The sequence below is a fragment of the Callorhinchus milii genome, unplaced genomic scaffold (assembly GCF_018977255.1).
Source record: "Callorhinchus milii isolate IMCB2004 unplaced genomic scaffold, IMCB_Cmil_1.0 Scaffold3, whole genome shotgun sequence".
Lineage (NCBI taxonomy): Eukaryota > Metazoa > Chordata > Chondrichthyes > Chimaeriformes > Callorhinchidae > Callorhinchus > Callorhinchus milii.
The window spans coordinates 76,735,227-76,755,442 of record NW_024704744.1 but is presented as its reverse complement, the minus strand read 5'-3'; the positions used below and the strand labels follow the sequence as shown (position 1 = coordinate 76,755,442).

General features: G+C 48.8%; 1 protein-coding gene and 1 pseudogene across 4 annotated transcripts in view; both read left to right on the top strand.

Moving 5' to 3' along the window:
- Positions 1 to 20,216, top strand: part of nvl (nuclear VCP like) — a 29,460-nt gene that overhangs the window by 7,079 nt on the left and 2,165 nt on the right. For all 4 annotated transcript variants that reach the window (XM_042333210.1, XM_042333211.1, XM_042333208.1 and 1 more), the window contains exons 4-22: positions 138 to 190; positions 303 to 399; positions 994 to 1,048; positions 2,726 to 2,983; positions 3,664 to 3,775; positions 6,187 to 6,263; positions 6,465 to 6,599; positions 7,408 to 7,509; positions 7,682 to 7,799; positions 9,547 to 9,691; positions 11,632 to 11,839; positions 11,993 to 12,211; positions 13,283 to 13,387; positions 14,453 to 14,515; positions 15,997 to 16,116; positions 17,587 to 17,686; positions 18,041 to 18,147; positions 18,997 to 19,073; positions 20,043 to 20,128. In XM_042333210.1, the coding sequence (XP_042189144.1) occupies positions 138 to 190; positions 303 to 399; positions 994 to 1,048; positions 2,726 to 2,983; positions 3,664 to 3,775; positions 6,187 to 6,263; positions 6,465 to 6,599; positions 7,408 to 7,509; positions 7,682 to 7,799; positions 9,547 to 9,691; positions 11,632 to 11,839; positions 11,993 to 12,211; positions 13,283 to 13,387; positions 14,453 to 14,515; positions 15,997 to 16,116; positions 17,587 to 17,686; positions 18,041 to 18,147; positions 18,997 to 19,073; positions 20,043 to 20,128 (2,237 nt within the window). The remainder of the gene's footprint in view (positions 1 to 137; positions 191 to 302; positions 400 to 993; positions 1,049 to 2,725; positions 2,984 to 3,663; positions 3,776 to 6,186; positions 6,264 to 6,464; positions 6,600 to 7,407; positions 7,510 to 7,681; positions 7,800 to 9,546; positions 9,692 to 11,631; positions 11,840 to 11,992; positions 12,212 to 13,282; positions 13,388 to 14,452; positions 14,516 to 15,996; positions 16,117 to 17,586; positions 17,687 to 18,040; positions 18,148 to 18,996; positions 19,074 to 20,042; positions 20,129 to 20,216) is intronic.
- Positions 4,053 to 4,969, top strand: LOC103181612 (annotated as a pseudogene).

Here is a 20,216-nt window from a genome sequence, read left to right as displayed (position 1 = left end):
TGCTGGGGAACCTGGCCATCACGGAGGTATAAAAGAGGATTAGTTAGTCACGAGGATTAGTTAGCCACAACTGGTTGCTGAGAATTTGAGAATATTTCACTGAAACAATTCTTCCCCTCCCACCCCACCAAACACAGCACAGAGTATGGCCGGAGGAGGAGGACAGCGTTTAAGATTCAAGTGGAGAAAGGTGAGTGGAATGCTCAGGCCCATATGGGGGTGAGAGTTACTGGGTATAGGGGGGTGAGGGATGGGTGAAGAGAGTTATGAGAAAACTAATTTCTCTCGGTTCCTTCCTCCAGTCTACAGATCAGTCTGTGCTCAGCAGGGTGAGGAGTTAGAGGATTATGAAGAGGAACATCTGACTAAGAGAGCTCGTCAAGGATATGGGGATGATGGGTGAGTAAAGAGTCATTGAGACGTCTCAAAGCGTTTCACAGAATATACTGTGAAGTTAATTGACCCCATATTTTGTGGGCGAAACCTATCAGTCAATTGCGATTCAGTGACCCAATTTATTATTCTTTTATATAAGCGATTATTACCCCCAGAAAAGCGATTCATCAATCAACTAACAACCGGGTTCCTACTTATTGCCAGGTTAAACAGAGATGTGTGGAGTAAGGAAACTTGCCTAAGGTTTCGCCCCACCTGGGAATCGAGCCCGGTCCTCTCGCTACAGGATTCCATGATGGTGCAGTGTTCCCCCAGCACTGTGTTAGATTCCTTTTGAAGACCCATTTTTGATATTTTAGTTCAAATCGCAAAATACTGCAGATGCTGGAAATCTGACAAAAACAGAAGTGGCTGGGAAAACTCAGCAGGTCAGGCAGTATCTTATCAGTTAGAACTCATTTCTAATGAAGGGTTGTGGACCCGAGCCGTTGACTCACTTTCATTTCTTCATAGATGCTGCCTGACCTGCTGAGTGTTACCATCGACTTTTGATATTTTAGTTGCCGGATCAAATGCTAAAATTACTGTTTATTGCAGGGAGGAGCTGGTCTCTTCAGACACAACCGACAGTGAGAGCCAAGCAGAGGACCCGGTGAGTTCAGCACTCCCCTTATTGCAGCGTTACTCTCAGCATATTAAATCACTAAATTTGGGAATATTGACTTGGATTTGATGTTTTCCCTTTTTTGGTGGAAAGGAAATCCTTTCCCGAGGCTACAGATTCGTCCTCTACCTCACCATTGGTCCCGGTGGTTCACATGTGAGCCTGGGCAGTGAGTGTTGGCAGTGGGGGCACTGCAGCCCTATTCCTGTCGTCACCTGACATCCTCTCTCAATCACACACACGCGCACTCTCTCTCTCTGCCTGGCACTCGCACATAAACACATGTTCTCACATACAAACACATGCTCTCACACATTGTCAAACATCAACAACTTACATTTATTTGATCCTTGCATTTGCACTGTCACACACACCATCTCACACATACTCTCGCACAAGTACAACACACTCGCTCTCTTGCATTCACGCACTCTCAAATACATACTCATACACACAACAACAACAAGAAGATTACATTTGTATAGCGCCTTTCATGTCGGGAGGGCGTCCTAAGGCGCTGGACAGTGTACGCATTTCAGACCCGAGCTGGGGTCACACGGGGTGAGAAGGGAGGGGAAGGGAGGTGGCCGATGGCATGGTCGAAGAGGAGGGTCTTGAGGCGGGACTTGAAGGAGGCAAAGAAACACACAAACCCTCTCTCGCCCTCATTCTCAGCTATACATTAAAGATTCAATGACACTATCAGAAAAAAGAAGGGAGTTTCTCCCAGTGTCCAGACTTAACAATCCTCCAGCTCATTTGGACATTCATCCTGGGTGGGATGGGGGACGTAAGCAGATTTCTCTGGAGCTGAACTGGCTCCAAGGTGACATATTTGGCAACGGAATGTCGGGATCGAGCTGGTCCGGTTACTGAGCAGAACTCCAGGGCACTGCTGATGACAGCACAGACCTGGAAGGGCAGATCAGTCACTCAGGCCAGAGAGTCATCCCACTCCGCTCCTGTACATCCCTCCAGGGAGAGAGTGCACATTCCATTCAAGGCACAGAGAAATTTCCATGTATAATTAGCGATGTGTGGAACTCTTCAGTGTGGATTGGATGCTCAAATTGGGTATTGGGTTTTCACATGTGAGACACCCAGTTGACAAAAATAAGATAAATTAGCCATTTACTGCTGTGTGGGATGTTACTGCGTGCAAATTGGCTGCTGCGTTCCCCAATGAAATACACAATCACTACACTTAACAGCAATTCCTTGTGCAGTGGTTTGAATCAATTCGATATTATTACAGCAACAACAAATTACATGCGTGTATCGCCCTTCGTGTCGGGAAAATGTCCCAAAGCACTGGACAGTCAAGGATTTGGACCCAAGCAGGGGGTTGGGATTAGCAGGGCTGGAGGGCAGGGAGGATAGGGGTAGGAGGGTGACTGAAGGCACAGTCAAAAAGGAGGGTCTTGAAACTGGCCTTGAAGGAAGCAAGGGAGGGGGTGAGGTGAAGGGACTGAGGGGATAATGTTGCAAAGGGTGGGGTCAGAAAGGCTGAAGGCCCAATTGCCGATGGTAGAGTGGGCTGGGCCGAGCGGGGGACATGGAGCAGGCCCGCTGAACGGAGGGAGCACACGGGTCGGGATGGAAAGATGGTGTTATGGGGTCTGGTCTCTTCAGATGAATTTGCTCACTTGCTGTCCTCGTTTGCAGCCGGGAAATCAGATGAACTCTTCTCTACTGAGCCTGTACCGGAAAGGAAATCCGGAGTCCGTGCCCTCCACTCCCAGGGGAGCCAGCACGCCTGGGCAGCCGGTCCCGGTGGCAGCCAGCAAGCCCGCCAGGACCCCTGGAAACACCAGAGTCTCTGAGGGCGGCTGGTTCATTGACAGTACCCCTGGCAGAGAGAGGCCGCATCCCATCCTGGTGGACCTCTGCGCTGAAGAGAAAGGCCCGGCACAGAGTGAGGAGGTAACAGACCCCGACCAATAAACAGACCATCGATAAAATAACAGCAAGTGACATGCGGGACGGACAAGACAAATGTCTCTCATCACTTCACAATGATTGGAGACCCACATATATATGGAGTGCTCCAGCGTAATGGTTAGAGCACTCGCCTCGCAAGTGAGAGGACCTGGGTTCGATTCTCAGTCAGGGCGAAACCTTAGACAAGTTTCCTTACTCCACACGCCTGTTTACCAAGCAATAAGTAGGAACATGGATGTAGTCGATTTGCGGATCAACTAATAATCCCTCAAAATAAACAGGATGTAATTGAGTCACTCGATCAACGACTGTTTGTGGGACACTTCTGTGCTGCGTTTTCACCCACAAAATGCATAGGCAATCCATTTTACAGCATATTCTGTGAAGTGCTTCGAGACATCTTAATGACCTGATAAGGCGCTATATCAAATGCGAGGATTACTATTATTAATAATGGCCGGGATCTCCGAGCAGGGAGGAGAGGGGTGTTTAAGGATGTTGACCTAAAGCCCAGTGAAACGGAGGCTTTTAGGAGTGTTTAAAAGTCAGAGAAAGAAGGCTGGGCTGGGTTGTCATTCCTTCTCTCGCTCCCTGGGGCCGTGCACTGTGTGTGGAGAAGACGGGGGGCCGATGCACTCACTAATTTCTCTCTTTTGCTACAGGAACGGGAGGTCTCACGGCTGGAGAAGAGGAGAGTGAATAAAGGAAAGCGGCGGAACAAGGGCGCAAAGCAGGACGTGGATAAAGAGATTCAATCGTTACTGAGCCAAAGAGGTCAGTAACAATAAATAATAGTCCTTGCATTTGATGTAACACCTTATCAAGTTTGAGACATCTCGAAGCTCTTCACATGATATACTGTAAAGTGCAATGGCAGTATTTTGTGGGCGAAACGCGGCAGCCAATTGCACACAGCAGTGTCCTACAAACAGTTGTGGATTGAGTGACCAAATTATTTATTGATTTATTTATTTTGTGGAGGGATTATTACCTCGGGAAAGCAATCCAACAACTGACCAACAAACGGGTTCCTACTTACTTGGATAAAGAGATTCAATCGAAGAGATTCTGGAGGCCATCATGGGCCGCAGCCGCTCCCCGCCCCGCCGCGAACGGCGCAGGTCGCGATCGACGTCCAGAGACCGGGAACGAGCTCGGCGACGGGAACGATCCAGGTCCCGAGACCGGGAGCGGAGGCGGAGCAGGTCGCGGTCCCCGCACAGATGGAGATCCAGGTCTCCTCGGCGACACAGGTCTGCTTCGGATTCTCCTTCCAGGCAAAAAGATGACAAGGCAGGAAAAGAACATTAGATTTCAGAGGCAGATATGGAGGGAAAAACCGAGGAAGAAATTGAAACGATGAAGCAGATGGGATTTGGTGGTTTTGATACCACAAAGTGGAAGAAAGTGGATGGCTCCGTGAATGCCTTTGCTGTTAATGTGCAGCAGAAAAGAAAGTATCGGCAGTACATGAACAGAAAGGGAGAGTTTAACTGACCCCTGGATTTCATCGCATAGCTCTGTTGGTCTAGAGTGGCATGAATATGACTTGCAAAGGCATCAACATTGAGGCCAAGACAACAATAGTTTATGCCATACTTTGCGAGCAGGGCAAGTTCTCTGTATTAAAGTCCTGGGGTTGGATTTAGGAATGGGATAATGTGATCTTCAGGCTTAGCATTTCTTGAACACCCGTACAATAAGCAATGTGCAGGGGGAAGAGGGTTCATCTTTATTCTTGTTTGTACACAGCTGTCATCAACCAGTCTACACGTGCACCACACCCCTACCATTTCATTGTGGATTGTGCACCGATGAAATTTATAAATGGCTAATTTTGAATTAAAATGAAGTGGAAAGAGCTCTATAGCGGAGTGTTTTGCCCCCTTTTGACATGGTGTATTTCAATCAGATCCATTTCACATTGATGCATGTTTGATGCTATTACAAATTGACAATTATATGGAACTGACTACACTATTGACTCACCACCTGCAGGCAGCATCTCTGTGGGTTCCCGTGTGTGGAGTCCTGCAGCTCAGTGGTTAGAGCACTCGCTTTTCAAGCGAGAGAACCGGGGTTCAATTCCAGGCAGGGCGAAACCTTGGGCAAGTTTCCTTACTCCACACGCCTAATAATAATCCCTCCAAAACAAAAAACAATAATAAATTGGTCATTTTCAATCCACGACTGTTTGTGGGACATTGCTGTGTGCAATTGGCTGCCGCGTTTGCCCACAAATATACAGTCAATTCACTTTACAGTGTCTTCTGTGAAGCGCTTTGGGACGTCCTCCTGACGTGAAAAGCGCTATATCAAATGCAAGGATTATTATTATTATTATTACTGCTAGGTAAACAGAGGTGTGTGGAGTAAGAAAACTCGCCTGAGGTTTTGCCTCACCTGGGAATTGATCCTGGGTCCTCTCGCTTGTGAGGCCAGTGGCTAACCATTACAACAACAACAAGATTCCATTTATTGAGCGCCTTTCACGTCAGGAGGACGTCCCAAGGCGCTGTACAGTTGGGTCAGGACCCGAGCAGGGGGAAATGGTCAGGGGAGGGAGGGAAGGAGGGAGCGAGAGGGGGAAATGGTCAGGGTGAAGGGAGGGAGCGAGGAGGGGGTAGAGAGTCGAGAGGGGAGCTGAAGGCACGGTCAAAGAGAAAGGTCTTGAGACCGGCCTTGAAGGAGGAAAGGGAGGAGGCGGCGAAGGCACTGGGGGATGGAGTTCCAGAGCCTCAGGGCTGAGAGGCTGAAGGCCCGGCCACCGATAGTAGGGCGGTTGGGGCGGGGGATGTGGAGCAGACCGGAGCCAGAGGAACGGAGGGTACGGGCGGGTAGGTAGGGGGATAGAAGGTCGGAGAGGTAGGAGGGAGCAATGCCGTGAATGGCCTTGTAGGTGAGGGTGAGGATCTTGAATTACAATACAGGACTCCACAGTAATAAATAAAAGACAGACAGATAGGGAGGGAGTGACATCAAGAGATGAGGAGGAGAGAGAGACGTACATGATTACACACACACACACACATTTTATAGAAAGTGATACACTAAAAGGGTAAGTCAGAAAATAATGAATGAAAGAAGAGAAAGCAGTAGAAGTGAGAGATGAAGAGTGTGTGAGGGGGTAAGTGATGTGGAGCTGAGCAGAGACTGTCTGACTCACTACTCTGTCCTGTCTGTAGCTCCGCACGCTGGCTTTGAGATGCAACACTCCTCCGTGAGATTCCAGGATATCGGTGGCAACGAGAAGACGCTGAAGGTGAGAGAGAGGCTTTGGGTTAGCGGCCGTGACACAGATACACATGTAAAGTGAGGACAAGATTGGGGCTGCGATGTCTCTACAATCAGGTGAGGAGGGGATCAGACCTGTGATGTTTGTGCTGACACATCCATTGATCCCCCCTTCACATTAGGGTTAAATCCGGTTACTGCAGTGGGTGATTTGCGATTTTTTCCCCAGGAGGTTTGCCGGCTGCTCATTCACATGCGACACCCGGAGGTGTATGAGCGGCTGGGGATGCAGCCCCCTCGTGGCGTCCTGCTCCACGGACCACCTGGCTGTGGCAAGACCCTGCTGGCACAAGCAATCGTAGGGGTAAGAGAACAGCACACAATGCTCGTTGTTATTCCTTGTCTGGGAGAGAGTGTGTGTGTGGGGAGTGTGTGTGTGTGCGTGGGGGGAGTGTGTGTGTGTGGGTGGGGGGGGGGGTGGGAGCATGTATGTGTGTGTGTCGGGGGTGTGCCCATGTGTGTGTTTGTGTGTGGGGGGGGCGGGGAGTGTGTGTGTGGGGAGCGTATGTTTGTGTGTGGGGCGAGTGTGCGGGGAGCTTGTGTGTGTGTTTGTGTGGGGAGCACGTGTGTGTGTGTGTGGGGGGAGTGTGTGTGTGTGTGCGTGTGGGTGGAGGGTGTGTGTATGTATGTGTGTGTGGGAGACGAGGGTGCGTGTGTGTGTGGGACGAGGGTGCTTATGTGTGTGTATGTGTGTGGGACGAGGTGCGTGTGTGGGAGGGGTGTGTGCGTGGTGGGGGGTGTGAGTGGGAGTGAGTGCTTGTATATGTGTGTGCGGGCCTGTGTATACGTGATGGGGCGGAGCGGAGCTTCACAGGATATACTCATTCCATGACTGTTTGTGGAATGCTGCAGTGCTCAATTGGCTGCCAAATTCATCCACAAAATACGCACTGAATCCACTTTATTACAATGTATTCTGGAAGAGTTTTGAGATGTCTCGATCACATAAGGATCTATATCAAATGCAAGAATTATTATTATATTATAGTATGGGACTTGATCCCACGTCTTGTGTTGTGATGGGTGAATGTGGTGGATTTGGTGCTTGGTCTCTCTGTGGCTCAGGGTTGAGGGGTGAATGTCAGGGTAACTGATCTCTCTCACTGTCCCAGGAGCTGGAGATGCCTCAGCTGAAGGTGGCGGCTACAGAGGTTGTGTCAGGGGTGTCGGGGGAGAGCGAGCAGAAACTACGAGAGCTGTTTGAACAGGCGGTGGTGAGTAATGACGTAACAAGTGCTCCAAGATGCTACCTTGTATTAGGGGCGCTATATAAATACAAGCTGTTGTTGTTGAGTGGAGTGACTGACTGACTGACTGACTGTGCGGGTGCAGTGACTGACTGTGGGGAATCCCTGCTTTATTGATTAATTCACCCTCTCTTTCCAGACAAACGCCCCCTGTGTTATCTTCATTGATGAAATTGATGCCATTTCCCCCAAGCGGGAAGTGGCCTCAAAGGACATGGAGCGTCGCATCGTGGCTCAGCTGCTCAGCTGTATGGACGGTCAGTCTCCATATTGTGTATGTGTGTTACTGCTGGCACATTGTGACGGTACTAATAAATAATCCTTTGTCTTTCTCTCCCACCCCATGGCCATTAGTCATGCGGTCCCTCCGCTCATCAGGCTCCAGCCTGCTCCATGTCTCCTGCCCGACCCACCCTACCGTCGGTGGCCGAGCTTTCAGTCTCTCTGCCCCCACATTCTGGAACTCCAGCCCACGGACCCTTCGCCTCGCTTCCTCCTTTGCCTCAAGACCCTTCTTTTCGACCGTGCCTTTGGTCTCCCTCCCACCTCTCTGCCTTCCCTCACCCCTACACCACCCCTCCCCCATGCTCAGGGCCTGACATCTGACTTTTCAGCGCTTTGGGACGTCCTCCCGACGTGAAAGGCGCTCTATAAATGTAATTTTGTTGTTGTTGTTAGCTGTACATTAACCTCTGAAGTTCAGGTGTGGTTTCTAGCCCGGTGAAATAGATTAATACCAATTATCATAAAAACAAGGGTGTCCCATAGCCCAGTGGTTTGTGCATTCAATTCCTGGGTGGGGCAAAATCTTAGGCAAATTTCCTTACTCCACAAGCCTGTTTATCTAGCAGTAAGTAGGTTGGTTGGTTGATTGGTGGATCGTTTTCCGGGGGTAATAATTCTCTCCCTCCCCCACCATTGGTCCTGTAGCTCAGTCGTTAGAGCACTCGACTTGCAAGCGAGACACCTGGGTTCAGATGTCCAGGCAGGACGAAACCTTGGGCAAGTTTCCTTACTCCACACGCCTAATAATAATCCCTTCAAAACAAAACAATAATAAATTGGTAATTTTCAATCCATGACTGTTTGTGGGACATTGCTGTGCACAATTGGCTGCCGCGTTTTGCCCACAAATATACAGTCAATTCACTTTACAGTCTATTCTGTGAAGCACTTTGAGACGTCTAGAAGACATGGAAAGTGCTAATAAACGCAAGGATTATTATTATTATTCATCACTCAATCCACGACTGTTTGTGGAACACTGGTGTGCGCAATTGGCTGGTGTGTTTTGCCCACAAAATACACTGTCAATTCCACTTTATAAAATATATTCTGTGAAGCGCTTTGAGACGTCTCAAAGGCAGAATATCAAAACGCAAGGATTATTATAATCCTTGCATTTAATACACCACCTATTAATGTCAAAGGTCTCAAAGAGTTTCACAGGGAATTACTGTCAAGTTTAATGACAATTAACTTGTTGACCAGCCAGTTTGCATCGATGCAATGCCTCACGAACAACCACGGAGTGAATGAACAATATATCCGGGGGATTGTTGACCAGGACACTGCAAGCAATTCCCTTCTCTTTTCCAGGAGTGTGGTTCTTCAGTTTAACGTTTCATTCAAAGTATGTCACCCTTGACAGTGCAGCACTTCCCGCAGTAAAACTAATGTCCTACAGGCTAAGACAAAGTGGAATTTGGAACCTTTGGATCAGGGAAACCCTGGTTGATATTTTTCTTTAACCCCCCTCATTAACCCGCGGTTGTTGGGGAGCAATTCTTAGACGAGGTGGTATTTGGGGCAGTCTTTATAATAATAATCTTTGCATTTGACATAGTGCCTTATCACGTGATTGAGACGTATCAAAGCGCTTCACGGAACATTTTGAAAAGTGGATTGGTTGTATTTTGTGGGCAAAAATGCGGCAGCTAGTTGCGCACAGCAGTGTCCCACAAACAGTCGGGGGTGTTGCTGATTGTTTCTTGCCTGTTTCAGATCTGAACAACCTGTCGGCAGCCACTCAGGTCCTAGTCATCGGTGCCACCAACCGGCCCGACTCCCTGGACCCCGCCCTCAGGAGAGCCGGCCGTTTTGACCGCGAGATCTGCCTCGGAATCCCCGACGAGGGAGCACGAGAACGGTAATGTGTTTACATAGGAATGAGTTGTTTTGGAATACCTGGAGCGAGAGTGAGAGAGAGAAACTGAATGAGGGGGAAAGAGAAACTGATTGAGAGGGAGAGAGAGAAACTAATTGGGAGAGAGAGAAACTGATTGAGAGAAAGAAACTGATCAAGTGAGAGAGACTGATCGAGAGAGCAAGAGAAATTGATCGAGAGAGTGAGAGAGAAACTGAGCAAGAGAGAGAGCAAGAGAGACAAACAGAACAAGACAAACAAGAGAGAGAAACAGAGTAAGAGAGAAAAATGGAATGAGACAGAAACCGAGAGAGAGAAAAGCAGTAAAAGAAAGAATTTTTATATTGGCTGAATGCTGGAGAATGACATCCTGGCTTGAAAAATGACTCACCAAGCCAGTCAGGATGCTTGGCATCTTGTTCGACCCTCAACTGTTCTTTTCCCCCACATCCTTGCTATGACCCATTCCGCCTTCTCCCACCTCCACAACATTGCCCGACACCGCCACTGGCACACCCTCAGGCTGCCAAAACCCTCATGCATAATAATAATAATAATCATTGCATTTGATATAGCGCTTTTCATGTCTTCTAGACGTCTCAAAGCGCTTCACAGAATAGACTGTAAAGTGAATTGACTATATTTGTGGGCGAAACGTGGCAGCCAATTGTGCACAGCAGTGACCCACAAACAGTCGTGGATTGAAATGACCAATTTATTATTTTTTTGAGGGATTATTATCAGGCGTGTGGAGTAAGGAAACTTGCCCAAGGTTTCACCCTGCCGGGAATCGAACCCAGGTCTCTCACTTGCAAAGCGAGTGCTCTAACCACTGAGCTACAGGACTCCACGCCTTCATTACAACCAGGCTCGTCTATACCAACGCCCTGCTTGTTGGCCTTCCCAATTCTTCCCTCCACAAGCTGCAGATCATCCAGAACTCTGCAGCTCGTGTTCTCTCCCGCACCAGGCTCCCTGACCCCATCAAACCCACCCTCGAAAGACTCCACTGGCTTCCATAGAGTATCGAGTTCAAAATTCTCGTCCTCACCTTCAAGGCCTTGCCCACTCCTACCTCTGTGACCTACTAATCCCTTATCAACCTGTCCGCTCCCTCCGCTCAGCAGGCTCCGGCCTGCTCCATGTCCTCCGCCCGGCCTGCCCCACTATCGGTGGTTGGGCCTTCAGCCTCTCTGCCCCACCCTCTGGAACTCCATCCCACATTCTCTTCGCCTCACTCCCTCCCTTGCCTCCTTCAAGGTATGCCTCAAGACCCTCCTCTTCGACCGTACCTTCGGCCACCCTCTCTGCCCTGCACCCTCCCTGATCCCAACCCCGGCTCCGGTCCTAATCCCTGACTATTCAGCGCCTTGGGACGTCTTCCCAACGTGAAAGGTGCTTTACAAATGTAATTTTGTTTTGTATTTTGTATTGTATCCCCTTCCCCCAACGGCTCATTGAGTCTGGGAGGGAACAAATCAGACAAATCCTTGAAAAGGAAAATATAATATGCCCGATTGGTTTACGGGAGGGAATAGGGAGTAAGGTGAGTAATAATAATAATAATCCTTGCATTTGATGTAGCACCTTATTACGTCATTGAGATGTCTCAATGCTTCACAAAATATAATGTATAGTGAATTGACTGTTTTGTGGGCAGCCAATTTGCACACAGCAGTGTCCCACAAACAGTCATGGATTGAGTGACCTATTTTGTTTTTTGAAGGGATTATTACACCTGGAAAGCGATTCGCCAATCGACTAACAACCTGGTTCCTACTTACTGCTGGTTAAACAGAGGCGGGTGGAGTAAGGAAACGTGCCTAAGGAATCGGACCTGAGTCCTCTCGCTTGCGAGGCGAGGGCGCTAACCACTACTCTGTAGGAGTTCCTCGTTACCTGGCGCAGAGAGCGACTAAAGAACAGTTCCCTTATTTTTCCAGGATTCTCAGGACTCTTTGCCGACGGCTGACGCTCCCAGATACCTTTGATTACCGACAGGTGGCCCGGCTGACCCCGGGGTATGTGGGCGCTGACTTGATGGCGTTGTGCCGGGAGGCAGCGACGAGCGCTGTGAACCGCATCCTGGTCCACGTGCCAGAGCCGGAGCCGGCACTGGACACTGAGCAACATCCAGCCCAGGATTCCCAGGTAAAGCTCCCTCTGCACTGTCGGGCTAGCACTCCCAGCTTCTTGATGCCACTGTGTATTTGAAATGTAAGTTATGTTCTGAAAGACGCTGTATTGCCGGTGTTGTGTCTTTTGATGTAAATTGTTTGTATTGACTGTGATGTTTTGTGGAAGGATGAGTTTGTGAGATTGCTGCAGCTGCTGAAGCCTGGGAATCCGGTCCCAGACGAGCAACTCTGCATGCTCCGCATTGAGATGGCAGATTTCACCAGCTCGGTCACCACGGTCCAGCCCTCGGCCAAGCGGGAAGGGTTTGCCACTGTCCCTGATGTGACCTGGGCTGACATCGGGGCCCTGGAGGCTGTGCGGGAGGAGCTGACCATGGCCATTCTGGTAGGTCCCATTGCAAGGGGTGAGGGTGTTATTGTCATTTCCAGGGTAGGTTTACAATCCTATTGATCCACTCACTCCTCTCAACCCTCTTTTACAGCTGCTCCCTGCCTCCTGTTCTCCTCCCCTTGTCCCTCCTGCCCTTGTCCCAGTGACCCACAGTAAACTCCGCATCCTCATCACATCAGTTCTAGCCAGCCACAGACTCCCTATCACCGAACGGATCGATTTTAAAATCCTCTCACTTGTCTTCAAATCCCTTCATTCCCTGGCACCTCCCTACCTCTCAGACCTGTTTACTCCCCAACCCATTACAACAAAACAAATTGCATTTGTAAAGCACCTTTCATGTCGGGAGGACGTCACAAAGTACTGAACAGTCGGGGATCAGGACCCGAGTGTGTGGGGGCAGGGTTGGGATGAGGGAGCGCAGAGAGGTAGGAGGGCAGCTGAAGACACGGACGAAAAGTAGGGTTTTGAGTCGTGCCTTGAAGGAGGGAAGGGAGGGAGCAAGGCGAAGGGATTGTTGGATAGAGTTCAAAAGGATGGGGGCAGAGAGGCTGAAAGGCTTGCCTCTGATGGTAGAGCAGGTCGGGCGGGAGACATGGAGCGGGCCGGTGCCTGCTGAGCGTAGGGAGCGGATAGGTTAGTCGGGGATTAGCAGGTCAGGTAGGTAGGAGGGACCAAGAGCGTGGAGGGCCTTGAAAGTGAGGATTTTGAATTCTATCTTCTGAGGAATGGGGAGCCAGTGGAGCCGGGCGATGGTGGGGTCAATCGGGCTGCTGCCTCCCCTCGATTGGCTCTGGCCACCTGCTTGTCCCACGTGCGCTCTATTCCACCATCAGTGGTCGTTCTTAATTCTGGAACATTCTCCCTCAATCCCTTCGCATTGCCCCCTCCTTCCCCATCTTCAGATCGTGCCTGAAGACCTTCCTCTTTGTCCTTGCTTACGGTCATCTCGCCCCAGCTCGGTGCCAGGCTCCACCACTGTTAAGTGCTCTGAGACGCTGCCCTGCGTGAATGGTGCTATATAATTGCATGTTGTTGTTGATGACTGATGTTTATTCTCTGCAGGCCCCGGTCAGAAACCCAGAGCAGTTCCAGGCGTTGGGGCTGTGCACTCCAGCAGGGGTGCTGCTGGCAGGGCCACCCGGCTGTGGCAAGACCCTGCTGGCCAAGGTGAGCATCAGCCACTGTGCGTGTCTATGTGAGAGGACGTGCGTAAATAGGTGTGTTCATTGGATTGTGTGCGTGAGATTGTGCAAGTGTATGTGAGAGTGCTTCTAGAAATCCATCCCGGAGTCCCTGTGACTCGCTCGGTCCCTCACCTCACTAACTCTCTGCTCCCTCACCTCACTAACTCTCTGCTCCCTCACTCACTAACTCTCTGCTCACTCACCGCACTAACTCTCTGATCCCCAGTCTTCCCTCAAGCTGCAGACTGTTCAAAATTCTGCTCTCGTGTCCTTTCTCCCGACCAGGCTGTGTGAGCTATCAACCCAGCCTTGCTTGATTACATTGGCTCCATATCTCCCAAAGGATCAATTTCAAGATCTTTGTCCTCACTTGTAAACCTCTCCACGATCTTTCCCCATTTTACCCTTCTGGCCTTCGAAAACCTTAGCAACTTCCCTTTCTCTCCACTCTGCAGCCAATGGCCAGCATCAAGTCGCCCACCCTACCCTTTCCACTAACAGTGGTCGTGCTTTTAGTTTTTTTGCCGCCTACTCTCTGGAACTCTATCCCTGAATCCCTTCGCCTTGCCCCTTCCCTCACCTCCTTCAAGTTCTATCTCAAGACCCTCCTCTTTGAACCGCACCTTTGGTCATCTCCCCACCCGCTCCTCCCTTGGTCCTCTCCGCTCTTGGTCCCCCAGCTCGGATGCAAATCCTTGATTGTCTAGCACCTTGGGAAGTCTTTTCAACATGAAAGGCGCTATATGATTGCAATTTGTTGTTGTTCAAGGTCCATCTTGAGACCTAACCTTTGACTGTGCTTTTGGTCATTTCCACCCTCCTCACCTCCTTCAGCTCCCACCTCAGCTTGGGTGCCCAGCCAGCAGTACTAAGCGCTTTGAGATGTCCTCCCGATGTGAAAGACACAATATAAATGCAAATTGCATTGTGTGTGTGAGTGTGTGTATGTAAAAGTGTGTCTGTGTGTAAAAGTGTGTGTGTGAGGGGGTGAGGTAGGCCTGTTTGCTGCTATTATCAGCCCAGTGAGTCGTTCTTGTTTTGTCACCAGGCTGTTGCCAACGAGTCTGGACTGAACTTCATCTCTGTTAAAGGCCCCGAGCTGTTAAACATGGTGAGTAAAACCTGAGGTCCTGTGCCCTGAGGTCCCGTCCCTACCTCTGTGACTTGCTGTTGGGAAAAATGAATCCCGGGTTTGATCAAAAGACTCGACAAATACCAAATATGGCGTAACACACCTTTGAATGCTTTATTTCGATACCCAACAGGTAATATCAATTATACAATACAAAGAAAAGTAAATGATCCAATAAGCAATACTAGAATACAATGATTATATCAAAGTAGAACGATTATACTTGATTATATTATATTAAAAACACATTGGTTATATGCAGTTAAGAAATAGTTATATTACCAGTTTAAAGGAGTCAACAGCAGCCGTTCTTCGTCTTCCCTCTCTTGAGCCCGAACAGCTTAGTGATATACTCACAAACTTATGGTGACCCGCTGATCTCTGCTCCTGGACTGTCTATATCCCTCTTGAGTCGTCCTGCTCTTCTCACTTCTACTATTCTCACCTAGAGGTGGGCTAGTTTCACCCTTTTTCCGAGTGTTTCTTTTCCTAGGGCTGCTCTACCCATTTTTTGATACTGTCACGTACTCAGGTTAGTCAATCATTCGGCTTGGTACCATCCTGACTTGAATGTCCACAAGGTATTCCCTTTGTCCTGTCTAGGCCAAAATGATTGATCGGTTTAGGGCTGTATCTGGGGCTCATCATTTTGTTATGTGGGATCGTTAGCACATTTCTTATAAGTGAATGGTTATCTCTTATCAGTATCCCGGGATGGTACCAAAGTCCTTCAGTTTAAACAACTTGCTTGGTAGTTCGCTATTCTTGAGGGTTGCCTTCGGTTGTTTTGCAGGCCCTGTCAGAATCTAGAGACTTATCTTTAAGCTAAGATTCTGTGTCGACTGGTACCTTTACCTCTGTGGGCTTGTTGTTATCTAGTGATAAGTGGTGACCTCCTGTCCTTTTCCAAAGCTATCTTGTTATTCCTTAAGAAACAGAGAAAAACAGATGTGTCCTATCCCATGATCGTCAACATTTAACATAAAATCATACATTTTATACATATTCGCATAACATAATCCTGAATAATATTCTATTATAAATTCCTTATATTGTCATATTCCAACACTGCCAACTTCAAACATACCTGTCCACTCTTTCCACTCAGCGAGCTCCGGCCTGCTCCATGCCCCCCACCCGGCCTGGCCCACCATCGGCAGTCGGGCCTTCAGTCTTTCTGCCCCCATCCTTTAGAACTCCATCCCACAGTCCCTTTGCCGAGCTTCCTCCCTTGCCTTCTTCAGGACCTGTCACAAGACCCTCTTCTTCAACCATGCCTTTGTTCACCCTCCTGCCCTCCACCCTTCCTGATCTCAATCCTCAACTCGGACGCACATCCTTGACTGTGCGCACTTTGGGGTATCCTCCCAACCTGAAAGGCACTATACAAATGTAATTTGTTTTTTGTTGAACCCTGTTGTGCCAAGTCTCCTGAGTGCTGGGTGTTTGTCTCTCTGCAGTATGTGGGTGAGAGCGAGCGAGCGGTGAGACAGGTGTTTCAGCGAGCTCGGAGCTCGGTGCCGTGTGTGATATTCTTTGATGAGGTTGATGCCCTGTGCCCACGTCGGTCCGACCACGAGGTGAGTCTCTGTCAGTCTCCTCACACACAGTGTGTTGCCGTCCTCCGCAGTGTTACAGCTTTGTTGTGCTCCCTCACATTGAAGAAAGACAAAACTTTCTTCAATGTAAGGGAATCATAGAATCTTGCAGCACAGAAGGAGACCATTCGGCCCATTGTGCCTGTGGCCGGCTCTTTGAAAGAGCTACCAACGAGTCCCACTCCCCCACTCTTACCACATAGCCCCGCAAATTCTTCCTTTTCAAGTATATATCCAATTCCCTTTTGAAAGTTACTATCGAATCTGCTTCCACCACTCTTTCAGGCAACCCATTCCAGATCGTAACAATTACTTGTATTTTTAGTGCACTTATCCCATCAAAACCTCTCAGGGCTTCATAGTAAACTGTTATCAAGTGTAGTGCCTATTCAGCCCAACCTCAGCAAAGTGTTGATTAATTCAAATACAAATTAGATTCTTTTAGAAAATAATATCTTGGGATACAGTATATGAGTAATTTGAGACATGACAAGTGTAGTATGCTTGGAAGAACCAAGCAACTTTGGATCTAAGGTTCCAAAGCTTTCCACACTGTTGTAGACTGATCCATACATTGCTATCAATATCTCCATTATTCTAGCATGCGACTACCAGGATGGAAGAAGCCAAACTAAATAAACCTTGATCTTTTTTCGTTTAGCAGTTTCTATGTATTTGTAGGCAAATGCGGCAGCCAATGTGCTCACAGCAAAAGTCCATTTACAGTCATAGAGCAGTGACTGATTTAATGTGGAAGATCGTTGGCCAGGATATTAGGGAAACGCCCTTCTCATATTTCATAGCAGCAAAGGATCATTAATGGCCAACAACAAATTGCATTTATACAGTACCTTACACTTCAGGAGGATGTCCTAAGTTGCTGGGCTGGAGGGCAAGGGTAGTGGGGGTGGTGGTGGGAAGATGAATAAAGGCACGGTTGGAGAGGAAGGTCTTGAGACTGGCCTTGAACGCGTTAAGGGAGGCGCCAGACCACGTGAATAGGCAGACAGGTATGGTGTCTCATCTAAAGGATGGCACCTCCCACAATGTAACGCACTGCAGATCTTCACTGGAGAGTCAATCTAGGCTGTAATTGTTTGAGGGATGATTGTGCTGTGAGGTGTTGATGATTGATCTCTGTGATCTGGTGTAGATTTTTTTTAGATAGCCAGTGCTCTGCTGTGTCTCAGGCTGTACCCCCTCTCTACCTATTTTCAGGTCTCGGCTAAAGACCTTTCTCTTTGACCGCGCCTTTGGTCACCTTCTTCCCCCTTCCCGTTGCTTAGCCCCGGGATCTGTTATTCTGAAGCGCTCTGAGACTCTGTCCGCCGTGGAGGGCGCTATATAAATCCAAGTTGTTGTTGTTGAAATGCTGTATGCTGGCCAGCACCTTGGAACGTCCTCTCGACGTGAAAGGCGCTATACAGATGTAATGTTGTTGTTGTTGTGTAGTCTGGGGCCAGTGTGCGTGTCGTGAACCAGCTGTTGACTGAGATGGATGGGTTGGAGGCTCGCAAGCAGGTCTTCATCATGGCTGCCACCAACAGACCAGGTGAGAGGCCAGCAACGGGGCCTGTGATGGGCACTTCATTAATATCTTTTACCCAGTACCAGTGTTATATACTATACACAGGAACGCTACACCCAATAACATACAGAGTTATATACCACGCACAGGAGTGTTATACGCAGTAACACATGATATTGTATAACAATAATTCCCGATAGCACAGCCAGAAGTGACTACCGCATCAGAAAGATGGGTTTGCGGGTACTCAGTGTTCTTCAGTATAAATGCTGCCAGACATTGTGGACCCTTGTAGGTGGCTGGTTCCAGGGCAAGGCTTTTGTAAGCAGCGTCAGAAGGAATACAGAGGCTGAGAGAATTGTGGTCTTTCTCTGGCAGATATTCTGGATCCGGCCGTACTGCGACCTGGACGCTTGGACAAGACGCTGTACGTGGGCCTGCCAACTCCGTCTGATCGCTGTGCCATCCTCCAGACCCTAACAAAGGTAGGAATTCTCTTACTCCATTTCCTCCCCCACCCCTTCTCTCCTCTCCTTCTGTGTTCTCCCCTCTTCTCCCACCCACCCTGGGGTGGGACAAGAAAAGCAAGCTAGCTCTCCAGTTCTGTGATTGCACCCGGCGCTGGTAAGTGACCTAAGACAATATTGAGTTCCCTTCTCTGTTAACTGCTGGTTCCTCCACTCTCACCTCTTCCATTTGCACACTTTGTTTCACCCACAAAATACACAGTTCACTGCACTTTACAGTTTATCCTGTAAAGCATTTTGACTACTCCAGGCATTGATAAGTGGTTATACTTGCTATACAGCCCCGGCGTGCTGCTTCTGAGGGAGGAGAGAACCATTGGCATCAGCTGCTGGTGGGAACAAAATAATATCAGAGAAGGACGGAACTTTTTATCCTGTTTCACGTGGCACAACTCAGCCTTCAGTCCTGCTTATTTTTGTCATCACCTCCCCTGAACTCAGCACAAACTACTGCTGAGTGAAGGCCTATATATATGTGGTTGTTACAGGCTGGAATCCAATCTATTGTGTGTGTATTACAGGGTGGTGAGGGGTTCTGTACTACTGGACAGGACAGGGATGTGGAATACACGGCAGTGTGTTTATTACAGAACAGTAAGGGTATGTGTATTACAGGACAATAAGGATGTGTATTTGCACAGCAGTGAGGGTGTATGTATTAAAGGGCAGTGAGGGGTATTTATTACAGGGCAGTGACGGACGGCGTGAGGTTACAGAACGGTGAGGGTGTTTGTGTATTATAAGGGCTGTGTATAGTATATGCTATGGTACAGTAAGTGTAATACAGAACATTCTCTGGTGTTGCAGTGGGGGACCCGGCCGCCATTGGGAGGAGATGTGGATCTGAAGGCGATTGCAAGTGACCAACGCTGCGACTGTTTCACGTGAGCACAGCTTCCTGTGGTGGGAGGGGGTGGGATGTGATGTGGAGATGAGAGATTAGTTAGGGAGTTGTGGATTCAGGGGGTATGCAGGAAGGGATGGGTTGAGTGGTATGAATCGTGGGAGCGGGTTGTTTGGGTCTGCTGTCACTGACCCAGGGCTTGGGGAGGTGTGGTTGATATACAGCCTTAAACTAACCTCTGGATATCACCTCAGAATTCCTGGGCTGTGAGTGGGAGGTTGGACAGTTTCTGATCACATGCCAGATTGGTCTGTGGTTATCAGGCCATTCACCCTTGCTGTCCAGACTTGTAAGTGGTTAAGTGAGTCACTTGAGGGCGATGCCTCTGAATCCTCAGTGTGAATTGGGCAACGACAGGTGAGGGGAGCTGGGGGAGGAGGAGTGTCACACCTTCCCTCTCAAGATTTCTCCAGGATGTGGTTGAGGAAGGAACCCAGACCGTGGATAGGATATGCCCTGAACGGTTGCGTGAAATGCTATGTGCAGTAGTCATTCAGTCTCACACTCTGTGCGTTTGTGTGTCTCTGTGTCTGTTTCATACTCTCTTGTCTATCTCACTCTCCGATTCTGTGTTTCACTCAGTCTGTGTACATGTGTCTATCTCACTTTCTCAGACTTTGACATTTTGTTTCCATCTCTTGATCATTCTTTTTCTGTCTCCCAGTTTCTCTGACTTTCACTTTGTCTCTCACTTTCTTACATACTCTTACAAATCTTGCACTCTTTTTGTCCCTTTTCCTTTGTCTTTCATTCTCTCTGACTCTCACTTTTGTGTTATCCTGTCACTCTAGGTCTCTCGCTCCTATCTTTCATTCTTGTGTTACTCTGTCATTCTACATCAAATGTGAGGATTATTATTCTGTCACTGTGTGTGCGTTTTTCTCTGTGACTCCTTCACTCTCTGTCTTTCCACGTTTTTCTCTGTGTCTTTCACACACTCTGTTTGCAGGGGTGCGGATCTTTCAGCCTTGGTCCGTGAAGCCTCGATCAATGCCTTGAGGCAGCAGCTCTCCACCTCCCCACCTGACAGCCCAGGTAGGAGAAGAGACTGTACCAGACACAGGGGAGAGGGTGGGATCTCCACCATCCATTGAATGAAATGTTATTCTGATCAGATGGAAAC